This window comes from Rhinichthys klamathensis, unplaced genomic scaffold, assembly GCF_029890125.1.
Source record: "Rhinichthys klamathensis goyatoka isolate OS25496 unplaced genomic scaffold, OSU_Roscu_1.1 h1tg000356l_1, whole genome shotgun sequence".
Taxonomy (NCBI): domain Eukaryota; kingdom Metazoa; phylum Chordata; class Actinopteri; order Cypriniformes; family Leuciscidae; genus Rhinichthys; species Rhinichthys klamathensis.
In genome coordinates, this window is record NW_026606865.1 from 713,440 (window position 1) to 729,078 (window position 15,639).

The 15,639-nt window shown below is 42.5% G+C and overlaps 1 protein-coding gene across 1 annotated transcript in view; it reads left to right on the forward strand.

Moving 5' to 3' along the window:
- Positions 1-1,620: 1,620 nt before the first annotated feature.
- inpp5jb (inositol polyphosphate-5-phosphatase Jb) overlaps positions 1,621-15,639 on the forward strand; it is a 40,836-nt gene continuing 26,817 nt past the window's right edge. The window contains exons 1-2 of the mRNA XM_056232816.1: positions 1,621-2,225; positions 8,877-9,391. Of these exons, the coding sequence (XP_056088791.1) occupies positions 8,883-9,391 (509 nt within the window). The 5' untranslated portion in view covers positions 1,621-2,225; positions 8,877-8,882. The remainder of the gene's footprint in view (positions 2,226-8,876; positions 9,392-15,639) is intronic.

Consider the following 15,639-nt stretch of genomic DNA (forward strand, 5'->3'; position numbering starts at 1 on the left):
TGACTCTGTTTGTGTAAAGCTGACTTAAGTCTACGGTGCACCAGAGTGTGAAATGCTGCCTGTAGAAGACACTGTATCTAACCAGTGGCGGTTTCAGCTTACATAACCGCTCTCACAAATGCACAAGCATCTCACATTATTAAAATTGCTCACTTTCCACAGCTATAGTACAAGGAACACTACAGTACTATCATATACAGTTGTAATCAAAACTATTTAGCACAATTTACCGACTTTCAGCTGTTTGCAATGAACAAATCAAACAAAAGTAATTGAAATAGCTCAACACAACAAATGTTTTAAGTGGTTTCCCCAAATTCAACTGAAAATGTAACTTCTAATGACTTCTGCAGTCATGGTTCAACCCCCTGAATAGGATCCCTCACAACAGCACAAATCTGCAAAACAGGTGTTGTCTCAAGCACACCTGATGCAACTAATCAAGGGCTTCATTAGTTGCACCAGGTGTGCTTGAGCTAGAACACATGAAATACCTGGCTAGGTTTGTTGAGCGTCACGTTTGACTGCATGTTAGAAATAAATATGGGTAATAATAAATAAATATGGTCATTATATGGTCAGATCAATTATATGGTCACATAAATATGGAGATATCACCGCACTTCACAAACAAGGAACAGGATTAAAAAAGATAGCGAAGGCACAAATTGTTCCTAGAGACACCGTTGGAAGCATAGTTCGCAAGTTCAAAGTTAAAGGAACAGTGGTTAGACTACCTGGGGCAGAAAATAGACGCTATCAACGGCTGCAACCAGATTTCTGAGATGGCAGGTTCAGAAAAACACTCGAGTGACTGTAAAAGACCTGCAGCAAGACTTGGTAACAGCCACTGAGGTTTCAGCTTTCCCCCGTACTTTCAATGCCAGAACTCCAAAACGTTCACCACTACTGATTCAAAAGCACAAGAAATATTGCCTCTAATTTGCTCAAAATCATATAAGTAAAGCCAAAGTTTTGGGATTCTGTTCTATGAAGTTATAGAAAAAAGGGGGAACTTTTTGGCCCTATGGATCAGCGGTATGTCTGGAGGAAGAAGAATGAAGCATTTGCTGAAGAAAAAAAAAACACTCTGCCTACAGTTTTCTTTTCAGAATTAAGTAGTAGGAAATACTAGTCATCCAATTTTTTTATATCAACTATGCATTCTGTTAATTTAGTGAATTAGTATGTTTCTTCAGGGAGGAAAGAAATATAGAGCCGAGTATCATCAGTGTAAAAGTGAAAACTAACACCATGGTAATATCTCCCAACTGCATACAGGGGGAAAAGCAACGGTCCCGGTACTGAGCCTTGCGGTACACCATAGTAAACTTGTGACCTCTTAATTTACTGATACAAATGGACAAGGGTCAGAAAAGTATGATTTGAACCTTGCCAATGCAACATTATAACATTACATTAATAATGTAACATTAAAGTTTCTACATTTTACTTTTTACAATTATCAACATTTATCTTATCGAATCGCCAATGTTTTTCATTCTTGCATTCATCTGCATTGTTAATTGAGCTCGGTCTTTATGTTGATTAAAAGAAAAAAGAAAAAGACGCGCGCGGATTGTCATGACAACAGCAAAGCGTACTCATGCGGCATTTCATTATTTACACCGAAACAAACCCTATTCCAAAACTAAACCTACAACTATAACACTTTTGCTGCCTTGCAAGAGGAAATGCAAATGTAATCTTTATCCATAGCGGAGCTTCAGCGGAATACCATGTGACAAGAGCGCCTCGTCCGCGGTGATGATTACATCTCTGACGAAAGCAACGCCAGAAGCTCTGGTGCAATAAGTGCATGAAACACGAGCAGCTCTGAAGGACAACAGTGAACATTCACGTCTTGTCATTGACAGAACGCTTTTCTTTGAACGCGAAACGAGCTCACGTCGAAGAACACCGCGACATCTGCAGATGAAATGCACTCGCCTTTAGCGACCCATTTTCTCCTTCCAGTAAACCTCAAGGTCTTTCGCTGTTAGTGAATCAGGAAGGACGGGCACTGATGTGACACATTGGATCTGAACGTGCTTTCACTTCCATCAGCTCAACCGATATTGTCGCATGATGATGAGCTATTTTGATGTCCGCGAAGCTATTTGAATATATTTATCAGTAAGTCTGGTTTCCAGCGGTTCACATCAGATCTCCTGTCAACACACCATCAGTTCTCTTCAGCCTGCCTCCTTGATCGAGGAAATTGGGTAAGAAAGTCTATTGCCAACACTATAATTGCGTAAAACTGTAATATGTGATAGAACACAGGTGCAAACATGCATAGTGATTGCATAAATATGATATGATGAATGACTTGTACATAATATAACGTAATAAGCTATAACATATGTTATTACCATTCAATCTATATACTTTTAAAATAAACCCTATGCTGTTTCTTTCTCATTACTTCAGTTGTGTTTAACTAATACTGGATTGTTTGCATGTTGTTTTTGGTTTTATTTTGTGTTTACTATAATTTAACATTTTTTTAAATAAATGCATAAATGTGGGATATTAATCAATGTGTGTGTGTGTGTGTGTGTGTGTGTGTGTGTGTGTGTTTGAAAGAGAGAAATTCATGTGCATCTGTGGCATTATTCAGAGGCTGAAAGATCACAAACAGCCTTGTAATGTAATTATTGTTATCAGATACTGAATGGTTCAAAAGCTTCTTCGTACATCCTCTAAGGAAAAACACACAAGTAGGTCATAATGCAGATTAAGGTGACCTTCAGCATTTTCTCAGTTTCTGACCTAATGTGCATAACCATGGCTCAAAAGTAATATTTGGAACCTTACATTATATATTAGACTATCTATAAAATCACTGATATAAAAACAGTGCACCTTATGTAGTTAGCTAACTAATTTGGAATGATTTAACGGTAATTAGATTTTATAATGGTTCACTCAATTTTAATGAAGTATTGAATCTCATCCACCCCCATGAACATCTTATTTTTCAAGCTTTTCTAATTATCCAGATCTCCACACAGCAAACCTCTATCTATCTATCTATCTATCTATCTATCTATCTATCTATCTATCTATCTATCTATCTATCTATCTATCTATCTATCTATCTATCTACACACACATATTCAAATGCATACACAATGATTCACTGCAAGAATTTCACGTGGGTGTATGTGTGTATATGCATAATCAAATACATACACAATGACTCACTGCATTTGGGGTCATCATTGTTACGTGGAGTCTGTATTTTTGTCTCTTTTCCTTTTCTGCTGGTCACATGCTTTGCGTTATTCCACACCGATAGGCAAATACGTCTAGTCGTGTGCTTGACTGTAGCAATCTTGTCAATACAAGGAAAGCCGGTCAGGCAGAGGAACACAGAGCACAGCGAGGTGAAGACCATGACTACTGTGCAAATACAAAGACACATGACTGTGTCTAAATATTTAACATCTGGTTGTTTTATATTTGTATCAATATTTTTGCATTTATTCTGGCTTTAAGGGATAGTATAATTAAATACCCTCATCATGTATTTGGCGTTAACACTTTCATTCATCTTCTGAACACAAATGAAGATCTTTTTGATGAAATCTGAGAGATTTCTGTCCCTCCATTGACAGCTACGCAACTACCACTTTGACACTTCAAAAAGTTCATAAAGAGATCGTAAAACTAATCCAAATGAATTGAGCGGTTTAGTCCAAATTTTCTGAAGAGACACGATCGCTTTATATGATGAACAGATTGAAGCTTTTATTAGGCTTTTAAAAAACATCAAAAAAAGGTTTGCAAATGTGTTTTAGTTTTTTTTTTAGGTTCACATAGTCTGATTTAATGAGAATATGGAGCTCATACCCGAGGAGGAAAAAACACCTCAGTTTTATGCAGAGGACCAAACTGATATGCAATTTGGTGTCATTGCTGATATTTCTATGGCCAAAAAGTAAGATGAAATTCTGATAGCTTGTAATGTAAATCAGTAATATCTTTATAACAGTATAGTAGCCTACTTACATAAAATACATATAACTATAATCTCCCAAATAATTTGTCCTAGTAAGGTAATATCTAAATGCTTAGTTGGTTTTATTATCAAACATCTTTTGGATGGCAAAACATATAATGCAATACAATAACAATGATGATTGAGAGATGAACAAATACACGTTCGCTCCAAAGCCTGGTGTATCACATTTTAACATTTTTCGGTACAACATTTTCATGTTATTTTGTGAATTGGGATGTTTCGTTAGGGCGCGGAGAAAAATAGAGCTGAGTATCATCAGCATAACATAGAAAACTAACGCCATGCTTCTTAATGATATCTCCCAAGGGTAGCATGTACTGGGTGAAAAAACAACGGTCCTAGTACTGAGCCTTGTGGTACTCCATACTGAAATTGTGATCGATATGACATCTTTAAAGACAATTTTTAACTTCTAGTACACAGCAGTCACATTCCTTTAATAACCAGAGTCTACTCTAGGAAACAGCAATTCATCATTTTTGGTATTTGCAACAAGCAAGGAGAGTTTTTGAAATAAATGACCCAACTATAAACAGTGTTTTCCTGTGGGCAGGGAACGTTCACAGCTGTGTCTGTTGTCTAGTCTAGTTTTTTGTCCAGTCCGTCAGCTGTCATTTTAGAGAGCTCACACTAGAATAGAATCCCTCCGAGCTAGAGATGAAACCCATCACCTTGGAAGAGCTTCTGTAGTATGATTTAAGCTATCATGTCAAGCAATTGAATATTACCGGTAACTGTTTTCAGTGTAATATACTGAATATTGTGCTGGAAAAGTAATGCTGGAAAAAAATTTCATTCTAAAATTGTGCTTACAAGTTTGGGGTGTTGGGGTCAATAATTTTTTGTTGTTGAAAGAAATTAAACTTTTATTCTGCAGGGATGCATAAATTGATCAAAAGTGACAGTATAATGTTGCAAAAGAATGATTTCTGAAGGATCATGTGACACTGAAGACTGGAGTGATGCTGAAAATTCAGCTTTGATCCCAGGAATAAATTACATTTTAAAATATATTTGAATAGACACAGTTACAGTAAATAATTGGTGAGAATCAAAGACTTCTTTCAAAAACATGTAAAAAATCTTGCCAACCCCAAACTTCTGAATGGTTGACTTTCTGTTAAAGGTGAACTAAGTAACTTTTTTACCTTAACTGAACAGCTTTGGAGTCGTTGTAATGTTTATATTACTGATTTCGTGTTGAATGGTGGTCGTCTCGCACCCCCCTGGTGCCTGTGAGCCGCAAAACCACCTCTGCAACTTTGGGCCGCCGGCCTCAGTGTTAGGAAGTATCGTGTGATATCAGGTCTCGCGAGGTAACGAATTGCTTTACAGCAAAAAACAGATCTGATAAAATCTGATAAAATGAGCATCAAACAGAAAAAACCCGGCGCCGTATACATGTGGTGTTCGAGGCGCACATACAATACAGACTGCCGACAGTTAAACAGGGCGCGCGCAGCTCTTAAAGGGGCCATACCTTATTTCCACTCGTTACAGCGTCCATCCTACTGAACAGGTACCGGTGTACAGGGGGAGGGGATCCGGCCGTGAGTGCGAGCCATCTCTGCGTGAGTGCTATTCACGACAGTACAAGTACTCCACAGCAACTCTAGGGGTCGCTGTTTGACAAAAACAGAATTCCTACTTAGTGCTGCTTTAAAGGGTTAGTTCACCCAAAAATGAAAATGATGTCATTAATGACTCTAACTCATGTTGTACCAAGCCCGTAAGACCTCCGTTCATCTTCAGAACACAGTTTAAGATATTTTAGATTTAGTCCGAGAGCTTTCTGTCCCTCCGTTGAAAATGTATGTACGGTATACTGTCCTTGTCCAGAAAGGAAATAAAGACATCATCAGAGTAGTCCATGTGACATCAGTGGGTTAGTTAGAATGTTTTGAAGCATCAAAAATACATTTTGGTCCAAAAATAACAAAAACTATGACTTTATTCGGCATTGTATTGTCTTCCGGTTCTGTTGTGGATCCGCGTTCAGTGCCGCCGCTGACGTAAGACGCTGCTGACGTGTGTCTGGTGTGTGTGTGTGTGTGTGTGTGTGTGTGTGTGTGTATTCTGGTTCTGTTGTGGATCCGCGTTCAGTGCCGCCGCTGACGTAAGACGCTGCTGACGTGTGTCTGGTGCGTCCGTGTATTCGGGTTCAAATAAATATGGCTGGGCAAAAAAATGCAAGTCTTCCTCTGTGTGGAAATCCTTAGACATGTTTGTGAAGATTGTTTAGTTTCCAGCGTGCGTCTCCCTCAGACTGTAAACGAAGCTCGGGCGCACCAGACACACGTCAGCAGCGTCTTACGTCAGCGGCGGCACTGAACGCGGATCCACAACAGAACCGGAAGACAATACAATTAGAGATGCGCGGATGGGCTATTATTTCATCCGCAACCGCATCACAAAACTCATCATCCGTCCACACCAACGTTTTTGACCAATTTTCAAAACCGCACCCGCCCGCCATCCGCTGATTGGGCGATACAAGGCGCTGCTGATGACAGCCGCAAGACTAGAAAGCTCTCAGAATATCAGCAGTGAACTCCGTCTCCGATCGGCGCGCAGGGACAAAAATAAATAAATAGCCTATAAATAAACGGACTTCAGCAAACCTGACCTTATCTTATTTTCATTGTAGCCTAATAGAAAACACATTTTGGCACATAATTTCAACATACTGCTATTGTATGGGGTGCCGTTTGTAAAGCGGCTCATGAAATAACAGCAACATTTTGTCACATTTAGCTTCAAACAATGTTTAAAAAACTGGTATCACATCACACACAAGTGTGTGATGCACCATATTAAACGTACCCGTCTTCTTGTGGTTGTCATGAACATAATCTGCTTCGCAGGTTTTGCAAATTACATAGCCTGCACTGGTGTCATACTGATTTACCACTTTGTAAAACTTATTCCAGGCAACACTTTTCTGACCTTCTATTTACTTTGTTTTTAATTCTCCTTTTTTGAGTTTGTCACGCACCTCCTTCGCCGGCGTTGCCATCTCTGATAATAACAAGCAGTCTCATAGACTCGACTAGCTGCCTGATGAAAATTTGACTATTTCAAAGTGTGCTCGATTTTTTTTTGGATGTAGGTATAGTCAGATAACAATATTTAACAATGTATACATATATTTTTCATTTGATTGGTTCAACCGCCCGCCACACGCCAGAATTTAGTAAAAAAAAAATTGTCACGTCATCCGCCCGGGCTGTAACCGCCAACCGCGCATCTCTAAATACAATGCTGAATAAAGTCGTAGTTTTTGTTATTTTTGGACCAAAATGTATTTTCGATGCTTCAAAACATTCTAACTAACCCACTGATGTCACATGGGTGAGTCATTAATGACATAATGACATTAATGTCTGAGGGTAAAAACGCGTCTTTAAAGGGTTAGTTCACCCAAAAATGACATAATTGGGGTGAACTAACCCTTTAAAGACGCGTTTAAAAATCTTTTGAGATGTAAGATTATGCAACCCAGTGTTATTACAACCTGAAAAACCTGTTTTAAACTGAAAAACATTAACCAAAAGGATTACAGGGATTTGACCCATTAAAATACAGCTAGGCAATGGAAGTCGCTATGCTAGCTATCCAGTAACTTTCCTGGCCAAACGAAGGGGATCAGTGGCCTTACCCTTGACCTTTGACCCTCAATGGCTTAGTCATCCCAGGATGTGTGTATCTCATTTGCACATTTGTGTTGCCCAGGCAGTCCTTTGTGAAAAAGAAGTGCCCTTAAATGTGCACTTGCAGTGTACATCACATCTTAAACGTACTGTATATTCATACAAAACCTGTATTCGCAGACAATATAATATTAATGAAATAAAAGACACTACAGTGCACCTAAAGAGAGTACACTTTCTTGACTATGTTTGTTAACACACTTTTAAAAAGGGAAATAATGTAACAGTACATTTTAAATTATGTTTTAATAATCTTTTTGTCATGCTTTAAAGAAGTACATTTATTTTGATGTGTCGACTAACATACTAAAGCGCATGTAAAGAACTTGATTATAATTTTAACTGTAGTGTTTTATTCGATCTTACATTTAAAGTTCATATATTTTAAATGTACAGTACTTAATTGCAACTTCATCAAATGTGTATTTATAAATATATTTAAATACAACACATATTTCAACAGAAATGACATTAAAGTACATTTTAAATGATCACAAATGCTTGTCAGTACATTTTAACCATATTTCAAAGACAACAGAAAAAATCTTGAACATTTTATATTTACTGTAAAGATTAAGTGCGTCAAAAATACTAAGTTCAGCAAATTAATTCAATTTTTTTTATTTAATTGCAATTAAGTGTCTGTAAACATTACATTCAGTTTGCAATTAAATGTATTCTTTTAAAGCATAGTATAAAGTACTCTTTTTAAATGTATGTACTTTTCCCTTAATTTTTTACACATTTTGCATTTGGAAATGAATGGGAATAGTGTAATATGCCCATACTGAAAACAAAAATGCACTCATATAATATGAGCAGCCTTTATTTTAACATGCCGCTTTTGTTTATAATGCGTTTAGGCCTTGTTTCACAGACAGGGCTTAGATTAATCCAGGATTAGGCCTTTAAGTCGCTTTTATGAACGTGCCATAGAAAAAAACATTACAGGTGTGAATCTTCATACAAAACAATGGAACTGACATATTTTAAGATATATCAGTGCAAGTTTCTTTCAGTTAAAACAGCTCAAACATGCATTTCAGTCCGGGACTAGGCAAAATGTAGTTAAAAAGTAAAGGTAGTTGTTGAAATGCACATGCTGATTGATTCACCGTTGTGCTTTTCTTTGCTAGATAACAATGGAACCAGAGCAGCAAATTCAAAGCCAGTGTAAAACTAATAATCTGGGATCATCTGCACAAGCAAAAGAACCGGCAGAAACGTCCTCCACATCTTCTCCTGCCACTTCTACACCAGCAGCGGCTCCAGCCCGGCCCAGACGGCCCCAGAGGACCCCGCGAGTGGAAGGATCGATTGACGTATCGGAGCCCAAACCTCCAGAATCTCCTAAACCGCACCAGACGACCAGCCACGCTGAACCGGCTGGCCCCGACAACTCCGGCAACCCGTCAGAAGCTCAAACTCAACTCAACGTTGCTAATGTCAGTGATGGACCGCCGAGTTTGGCTGGACAGAAGATTTCAGGACACGCTGCAATGGCTCGGAGCCACATTGCAATGAGGGCCGCCTCTCTTCCTCAGACCCCATCATACAAACCTCCAGCCACAGATCCTGTCTTTCACCCTCAGAGGGCCCTTTCTGTCGCCGGGACCGCAGACACTCAGTCGCAGGTCGTGGAGGATTTCAGGTACCATTTCAATCAGGGTTTGAAATTAAAGGGATACTTCAGGATTTAGCATTAAGCTTTGTATTAGGAGAAAACCTGTAGTATTTTCAAATTACCGTGCTTTCCACCCTCATATCCTCCTGAGACGAGAGATTTATGTATTTTTTGTCTGGAAAAAATCCTCCGATGACGCAAAAATCGTCATTTTGCGTCATCGGAGTATTTTTTGGCCAGAGGCTAAAGACTACAGTCAGTAGTAGGAGCTGTCCCGCATGTTCTCAACCCGCCCATAGAGGGGCGGATCTCACTCACAGAATGTACACACAGTGTCAGACATCTTTTTTTGGAAGCTAAGCTAAGCTAAGCTAGCAGGCTCTTGTTCTGTGGAGAAAGCTGAGTAACTTAGCAGGAGAAAGCTGAGTAGTAGGGGTTACCATCCTCTTTTTCCCGGACATGTCCGACCGTCGAGATCGTACAAAATGTCTGGCATTCAGCTTTTGCTTTCTGAAGTCGCCATTCATTGTTTACATGCACACCTTTTGTTTCAGTCTAACTGAATTCATTCCGATTGGTGAATCTGAATGTAGTGTTTACATGAACGCTAAACAAGTGATCGGTTGATGTGCGTTTTAACATTGCTAAGAAAATTCTCGCTCCTCCGTGAGAGATACGAGTCCGGTGCGTCTCACAGGTGTCGCTCATCAGTAATCACGCCACCGGCCTCGCGCCGTTCTCCCGCGGCCCTCACTCGTCCTGCTCGCCACAGTAAACATGACTCGCGTCGTTCTCTCGCGGCCCTCACTCGTCCTGCTCGCCACAGTAAACATGACTCGTATCGTTCTCCCGCGGGCCTCACTCGTCCTGCTCGCCACAGGAAACATGACTCGTGCCGTTCTCCCGCGGCCCTCACTCGTCCTGCTCGCCACAGTTAACATGACTCGTGCCGTTCTCCCGCGGCCCTCACTCGTCCTGCTCGCCACAGTAAACATGACTCGTGTCGTTCTCCCGCGGCCCACACTCGTCCTGCTCGCCACAGTAAACATGACTCGTGGCGTTCTCCCGCGGCCCTCACTCGTCCTGCTCGCCACTGTAAACATGACTCGTGTCGTTCTCCCACGGCCCTCACTCGTCCTGCTCGCCACAGTAAACATGACTCGTGACGTTCTCCCGCGGCCCTCACTCGTCCTGCTCGCCACAGTAAACATGACTCGTGGCGTTCTCCCGCGGCCCTCACTCGTCCTGCTCGCCACTGTAAACATGACTCGTGACGTTCTCCCGCGGCCCTCACTCGTCCTGCTCGCCACTGTAAACATGACTCGTGGCGTTCTCCCGCGGCCCTCACTCGTCCTGCTCTCCACAATAAACATGACTCGTGTCGTTCTCCCGCGGCCCTCACTCGTCCTGCTCGCCACAGTAAACATGACTCGCGTCGTTCTCCCGCGGCCCTCACTCGTCCTGCTCGCCACAGTAAACATGACTCGCGCCCGTTCTCCCGCGGCCCTCACTCGTCCTGCTCGCCACAGTAAACATGACTCGTGTCGTTCTCCCGCGGCCCTCACTCGTCCTGCTCGCCACAGTAAACATGACTCGTGTCGTTCTCCCGCGGCCCTCACTCGTCCTGCTCGCCACAGTAAACATGACTCGCGCCCGTTCTCCCGCGGCCCTCACTCGTCCTGCTCGCCACAGTAAACATGACTCGCGTCGTTCTCCCGCGGCCCTCACTCGTCCTGCTCGCCACAGTAAACATGACTCGTGGCGTTCTCCCGCGGCCCTCACTCGTCCTGCTCTCCACAGTAAACATGACTCGTGTCGTTCTCCCGCGGCCCTCACTCGTCCTGCTCGCCACAGTAAACATGACTCGTGTCGTTCTCCCGCGGCCCTCACTCGTCCTGCTCGCCACAGTAAACATGACTCGTGTCGTTCTCCCGCGGCCCTCACTCGTCCTGCTCTCCACAATAAACATGACTCGTGTCGTTCTCCCGCGGCCCTCACTCGTCCTGCTCGCCACAGTAAACATGACTCGTGTCGTTCTCCCGCGGCCCTCACTCGTCCTGCTCGCCACAGTAAACATGACTCGTGTCGTTCTCTCGCGGCCCTCACTCGTCCTGCTCGCCACAGTAAACATGACTCGCGTCGTTCTCCCTCGGCCCTCACTCGTCCTGCTCTCCACAATAAACATGACTCGTGTCGTTCTCCCGCGGCCCTCACTCGTCCTGCTCTCCACAATAAACATGACTCGTGTCGTTCTCCCGCGGCCCTCACTCGTCCTGCTCGCCACAGTAAACATGACTCGCGCCGTTCTCCCGCGGCCCTCACTCGTCCTGCTCTCCACAATAAACATGACTCGTGTCGTTCTCCCGCGGCCCTCACTCGTCCTGCTCTCCACAGTAAACATGACTCGTGTCGTTCTCCCGCGGCCCTCACTCGTCCTGCTCTCCACAGTAAACATGACTCGTGTCGTTCTCCCGCGGCCCTCACTCGTCCTGCTCGCCACAGTAAACATGACTCGTGTCGTTCTCCCGCGGCCCTCACTCGTCCTGCTCTCCACAATAAACATGACTCGTGTCGTTCTCCCGCGGCCCTCACTCGTCCTGCTCGCCACAGTAAACATGACTCGTGTCGTTCTCCCGCGGCCCTCACTCGTCCTGCTCGCCACAGTAAACATGACTCGTGTCGTTCTCCCGCGGCCCTCACTCGTCCTGCTCGCCACAGTAAACATGACTCGTGTCGTTCTCTCGCGGCCCTCACTCGTCCTGCTCGCCACAGTAAACATGACTCGTGTCGTTCTCCCGCGGCCCTCACTCGTCCTGCTCGCCACAGTAAACATGACTCGTGTCGTTCTCCCGCGGCCCTCACTCGTCCTGCTCGCCACAGTAAACATGACTCGCGCCGTTCTCCCGCGGCCCTCACTCGTCCTGCTCTCCACAATAAACATGACTCGCGTCGTTCTCCCGCGGCCCTCACTCGTCCTGCTCGCCACAGTAAACATGACTCGTGTCGTTCTCCCGCGGCCCTCACTCGTCCTGCTCGCCACAGTAAACATGACTCGTGTCGTTCTCTCGCGGCCCTCACTCGTCCTGCTCGCCACAGTAAACATTACTCGCGTCGTTCTCCCTCGGCCCTCACTCGTCCTGCTCTCCACAATAAACATGACTCGCGTCGTTCTCCCGCGGCCCTCACTCGTCCTGCTCTCCACAATAAACATGACTCGTGTCGTTCTCCCGCGGCCCTCACTCGTCCTGCTCGCCACAGTAAACATGACTCGTGCCGTTCTCCCGCGGCCCTCACTCGTCCTGCTCGCCACAGTAAACATGACTCGTGGCGTTCTCCCGCGGCCCTCACTCGTCCTGCTCGCCACAGTAAACATGACTCGTGACGTTCTCCCGCGGCCCTCACTCGTCCTGCTCGCCACAGTAAACATGACTCGTGTCGTTCTCCCGCGGCCCTCACTCGTCCTGCTCGCCACAGTAAACATGACTCGTGACGTTCTCCCGCGGCCCTCACTCGTCCTGCTCGCCACAGTAAACATGACTCGTGTCGTTCTCCCGCGGCCCTCACTCGTCCTGCTCGCCACAGTAAACATGACTCGTGGCGTTCTCCCGCGGCCCTCACTCGTCCTGCTCGCCACAGTAAACATGACTCGTGACGTTCTCCCGAGGCCCTCACTCGTCCTGCTCGCCACAGTAAACATGACTCGTGACGTTCTCCCGCGGCCCTCACTCGTCCTGCTCGCCACAGTAAACATGACTCGTGACGTTCTCCCGCGGCCCTCACTCGTCCTGCTCGCCACAGTAAACATGACTCGTGTCGTTCTCCCGCGGCCCTCACTCGTCCTGCTCGCCACAGTAAACATGACTCGTGACGTTCTCCCGCGGCCCTCACTCGTCCTGCTCGCCAAAGTAAACATGATGAATGGCGACTGTAGAACGCAAAAGCCGAATCCCGGACATTTTGGGCGATCTCGAAACACATTTTCGGGAAGACTCATCACGGAGACTCACTAGTAGCCTAGACTTGTTGTTTAACCACTGCGCTCTGTTACCGGTAGGCGTGGCCTCCTAGGGCAGCGAAGCAAGTGCATTCTGGGAGTTGTTGTCTTTCATCCACATAAGCAAAAATTACATTTTCTGGCTTTTCTCAGTCTTGAAAGCTCCAAATTAAAAAATAATTTCACATTTCTTCTACATAAATGACCCATTTTAAATACACATTCACCTTTCCAGAGGTGAAGTATCCCTTTAACAACCGCCGGGTAAAAATCAACTGTGGCGGGTAACGTTGTCAAATCACTAGCCAATTTGTTGTGTTACTTATTATGTTTACTCACTTTGCTGGGAAGTTTGTGCAAACCAAATCTGCGCAGATTTAGTGCAAATACTCAACTTGTGAGTCATCATGATATATTAAATACAGCGTATTTGCGCATATCTGGCTTACTTGAACACATCACTAAGCAACAAATAACAGCGTGCTTGTTCATTTGCATTGAAGCTATAGCGAAGATTAAAAAGCATTTGGTTAAGAGAAAAGACATTGTTATTTTTCAACTTCCTACATTTTTTGATGTTCTTTGTACTGTATTGATCTGTCCACCTAAAAATTAATTTTTGGTGAAAAGGATGAGGATGAAAGAGGAAGTGAGGAGATGGCTGGATGACAGGATTTTGTTTAAATAAGAAATTAATGTATGAAATTCAAATTTTATAATATATATATATATATATATATATATATATATAAGCTGTGACATAGTTAATCTGGTTTATTTTTTCGTATTTTTATTTTTTGCTAAGAATTCTGAATGGCCGGTAATGTAAAAATGTAGTAGCCAAATTGTCTGGTGACTGAATGAAAGAGTTTATTTCAAACCCTGAAAGTTTTTGTTTTGTTTTGTTTTTTTGTGATGCACCGAAACTAAATTTGATTTAATAATCAATTAATTTAATAATCAACACTCAAATAAAAACTGAGTTGTATATAAACAATTAAATTGCACATAAGGCAGTTTTTATATCAACTTTTTAATTAAATAATTGTTTCTACACCAATTTATTGTTGAAAAAAACATTTAAAATGTGTTGTAATCATGGCTTGACGTTCATAAAATGCCAAATGCGTGTGGATTTTAGCAGTGGCGAGTAACTGTCTCGATAGGTTGCGAATCGAGTTGAATGCAGGATTTAAACGCAAGCGTTTTTTTGTTTATTTTAACAAAGAACTCAGGATACATAGAACAACAGTTAAGTAAAATATACTCAGAATATGTATTTAATATTTAGCAAAATGCTCCTCTAGAGTATTTTCTAGCTGACTAACGAGATAATGTAATAATATTACATGACATTTATATTTCTAAGCTGTTTTTATTGATGTCTTTCCCTGTTTGAAACACTGATTGAGAGATTGAGACTTGATAATACATTTCAGTAAGTTGAATATCGTTATAACATTGACAGAATTTGAAAGCTGAGACTTTGTTTCATATCAAAAGTAACAAAGCACAAAGAGTATTGTGATTATTGGATGGCTTGCACACTACAAATAATGTTTAGTGAAGTTTTGTTTGTGCATCAACTGAAAATGGCACAGACTAAAAAGATATTTGTTCATCAAAAAATTTAAGATTGATTAAAAACAAGAAATCAATATTGTAAACTCGACACTGACACTGAAAAATAGACACTGACAGTCTTCTATTGTGTAATATTTTAATTTATTTCAATTTATTCCTGCCATTTTCTCAGCCATTATATCATGATCCATCAGAAATCATTCTAATATGAGTATTTTTATGTAAAAAAAATACATTTCTGATTTCTGATTTCTTGGAAACGACGATATATTAGAGAAACCATGATATATATATTTTTCAGGATTCTTTGATAAACAGAAAGTTCAAAATAACAGCATTTATTTGAAATTGATTTTTATTAGTTATACAAATACTATTACTTTTGCTGTATCCTTGCAGAATAAAAGTGTTAAAACCCCAAACCCTTGAACAGTGCGTTTCCCCACTATCCTAAAAAGGCCTAGAGAACGGACTTATAAACATGATTTGCTCGTGTTCTCTCCCTCTCTCTGTGTGTGTGTGTGTGTGTGTGTGTGTGTGTGTGTGTGTGTGTGTGTGTGTGTGAAAGATATTATAAGATAACAAGAAAGATAACCAAAGACAACTATGACAATGATAGTTATATTAGCGTTCACACCAGCGGACAATATCGTTCTGTTTACTCTGAGCTCATACTGCGGTTTTGTAGCTGCCCCTT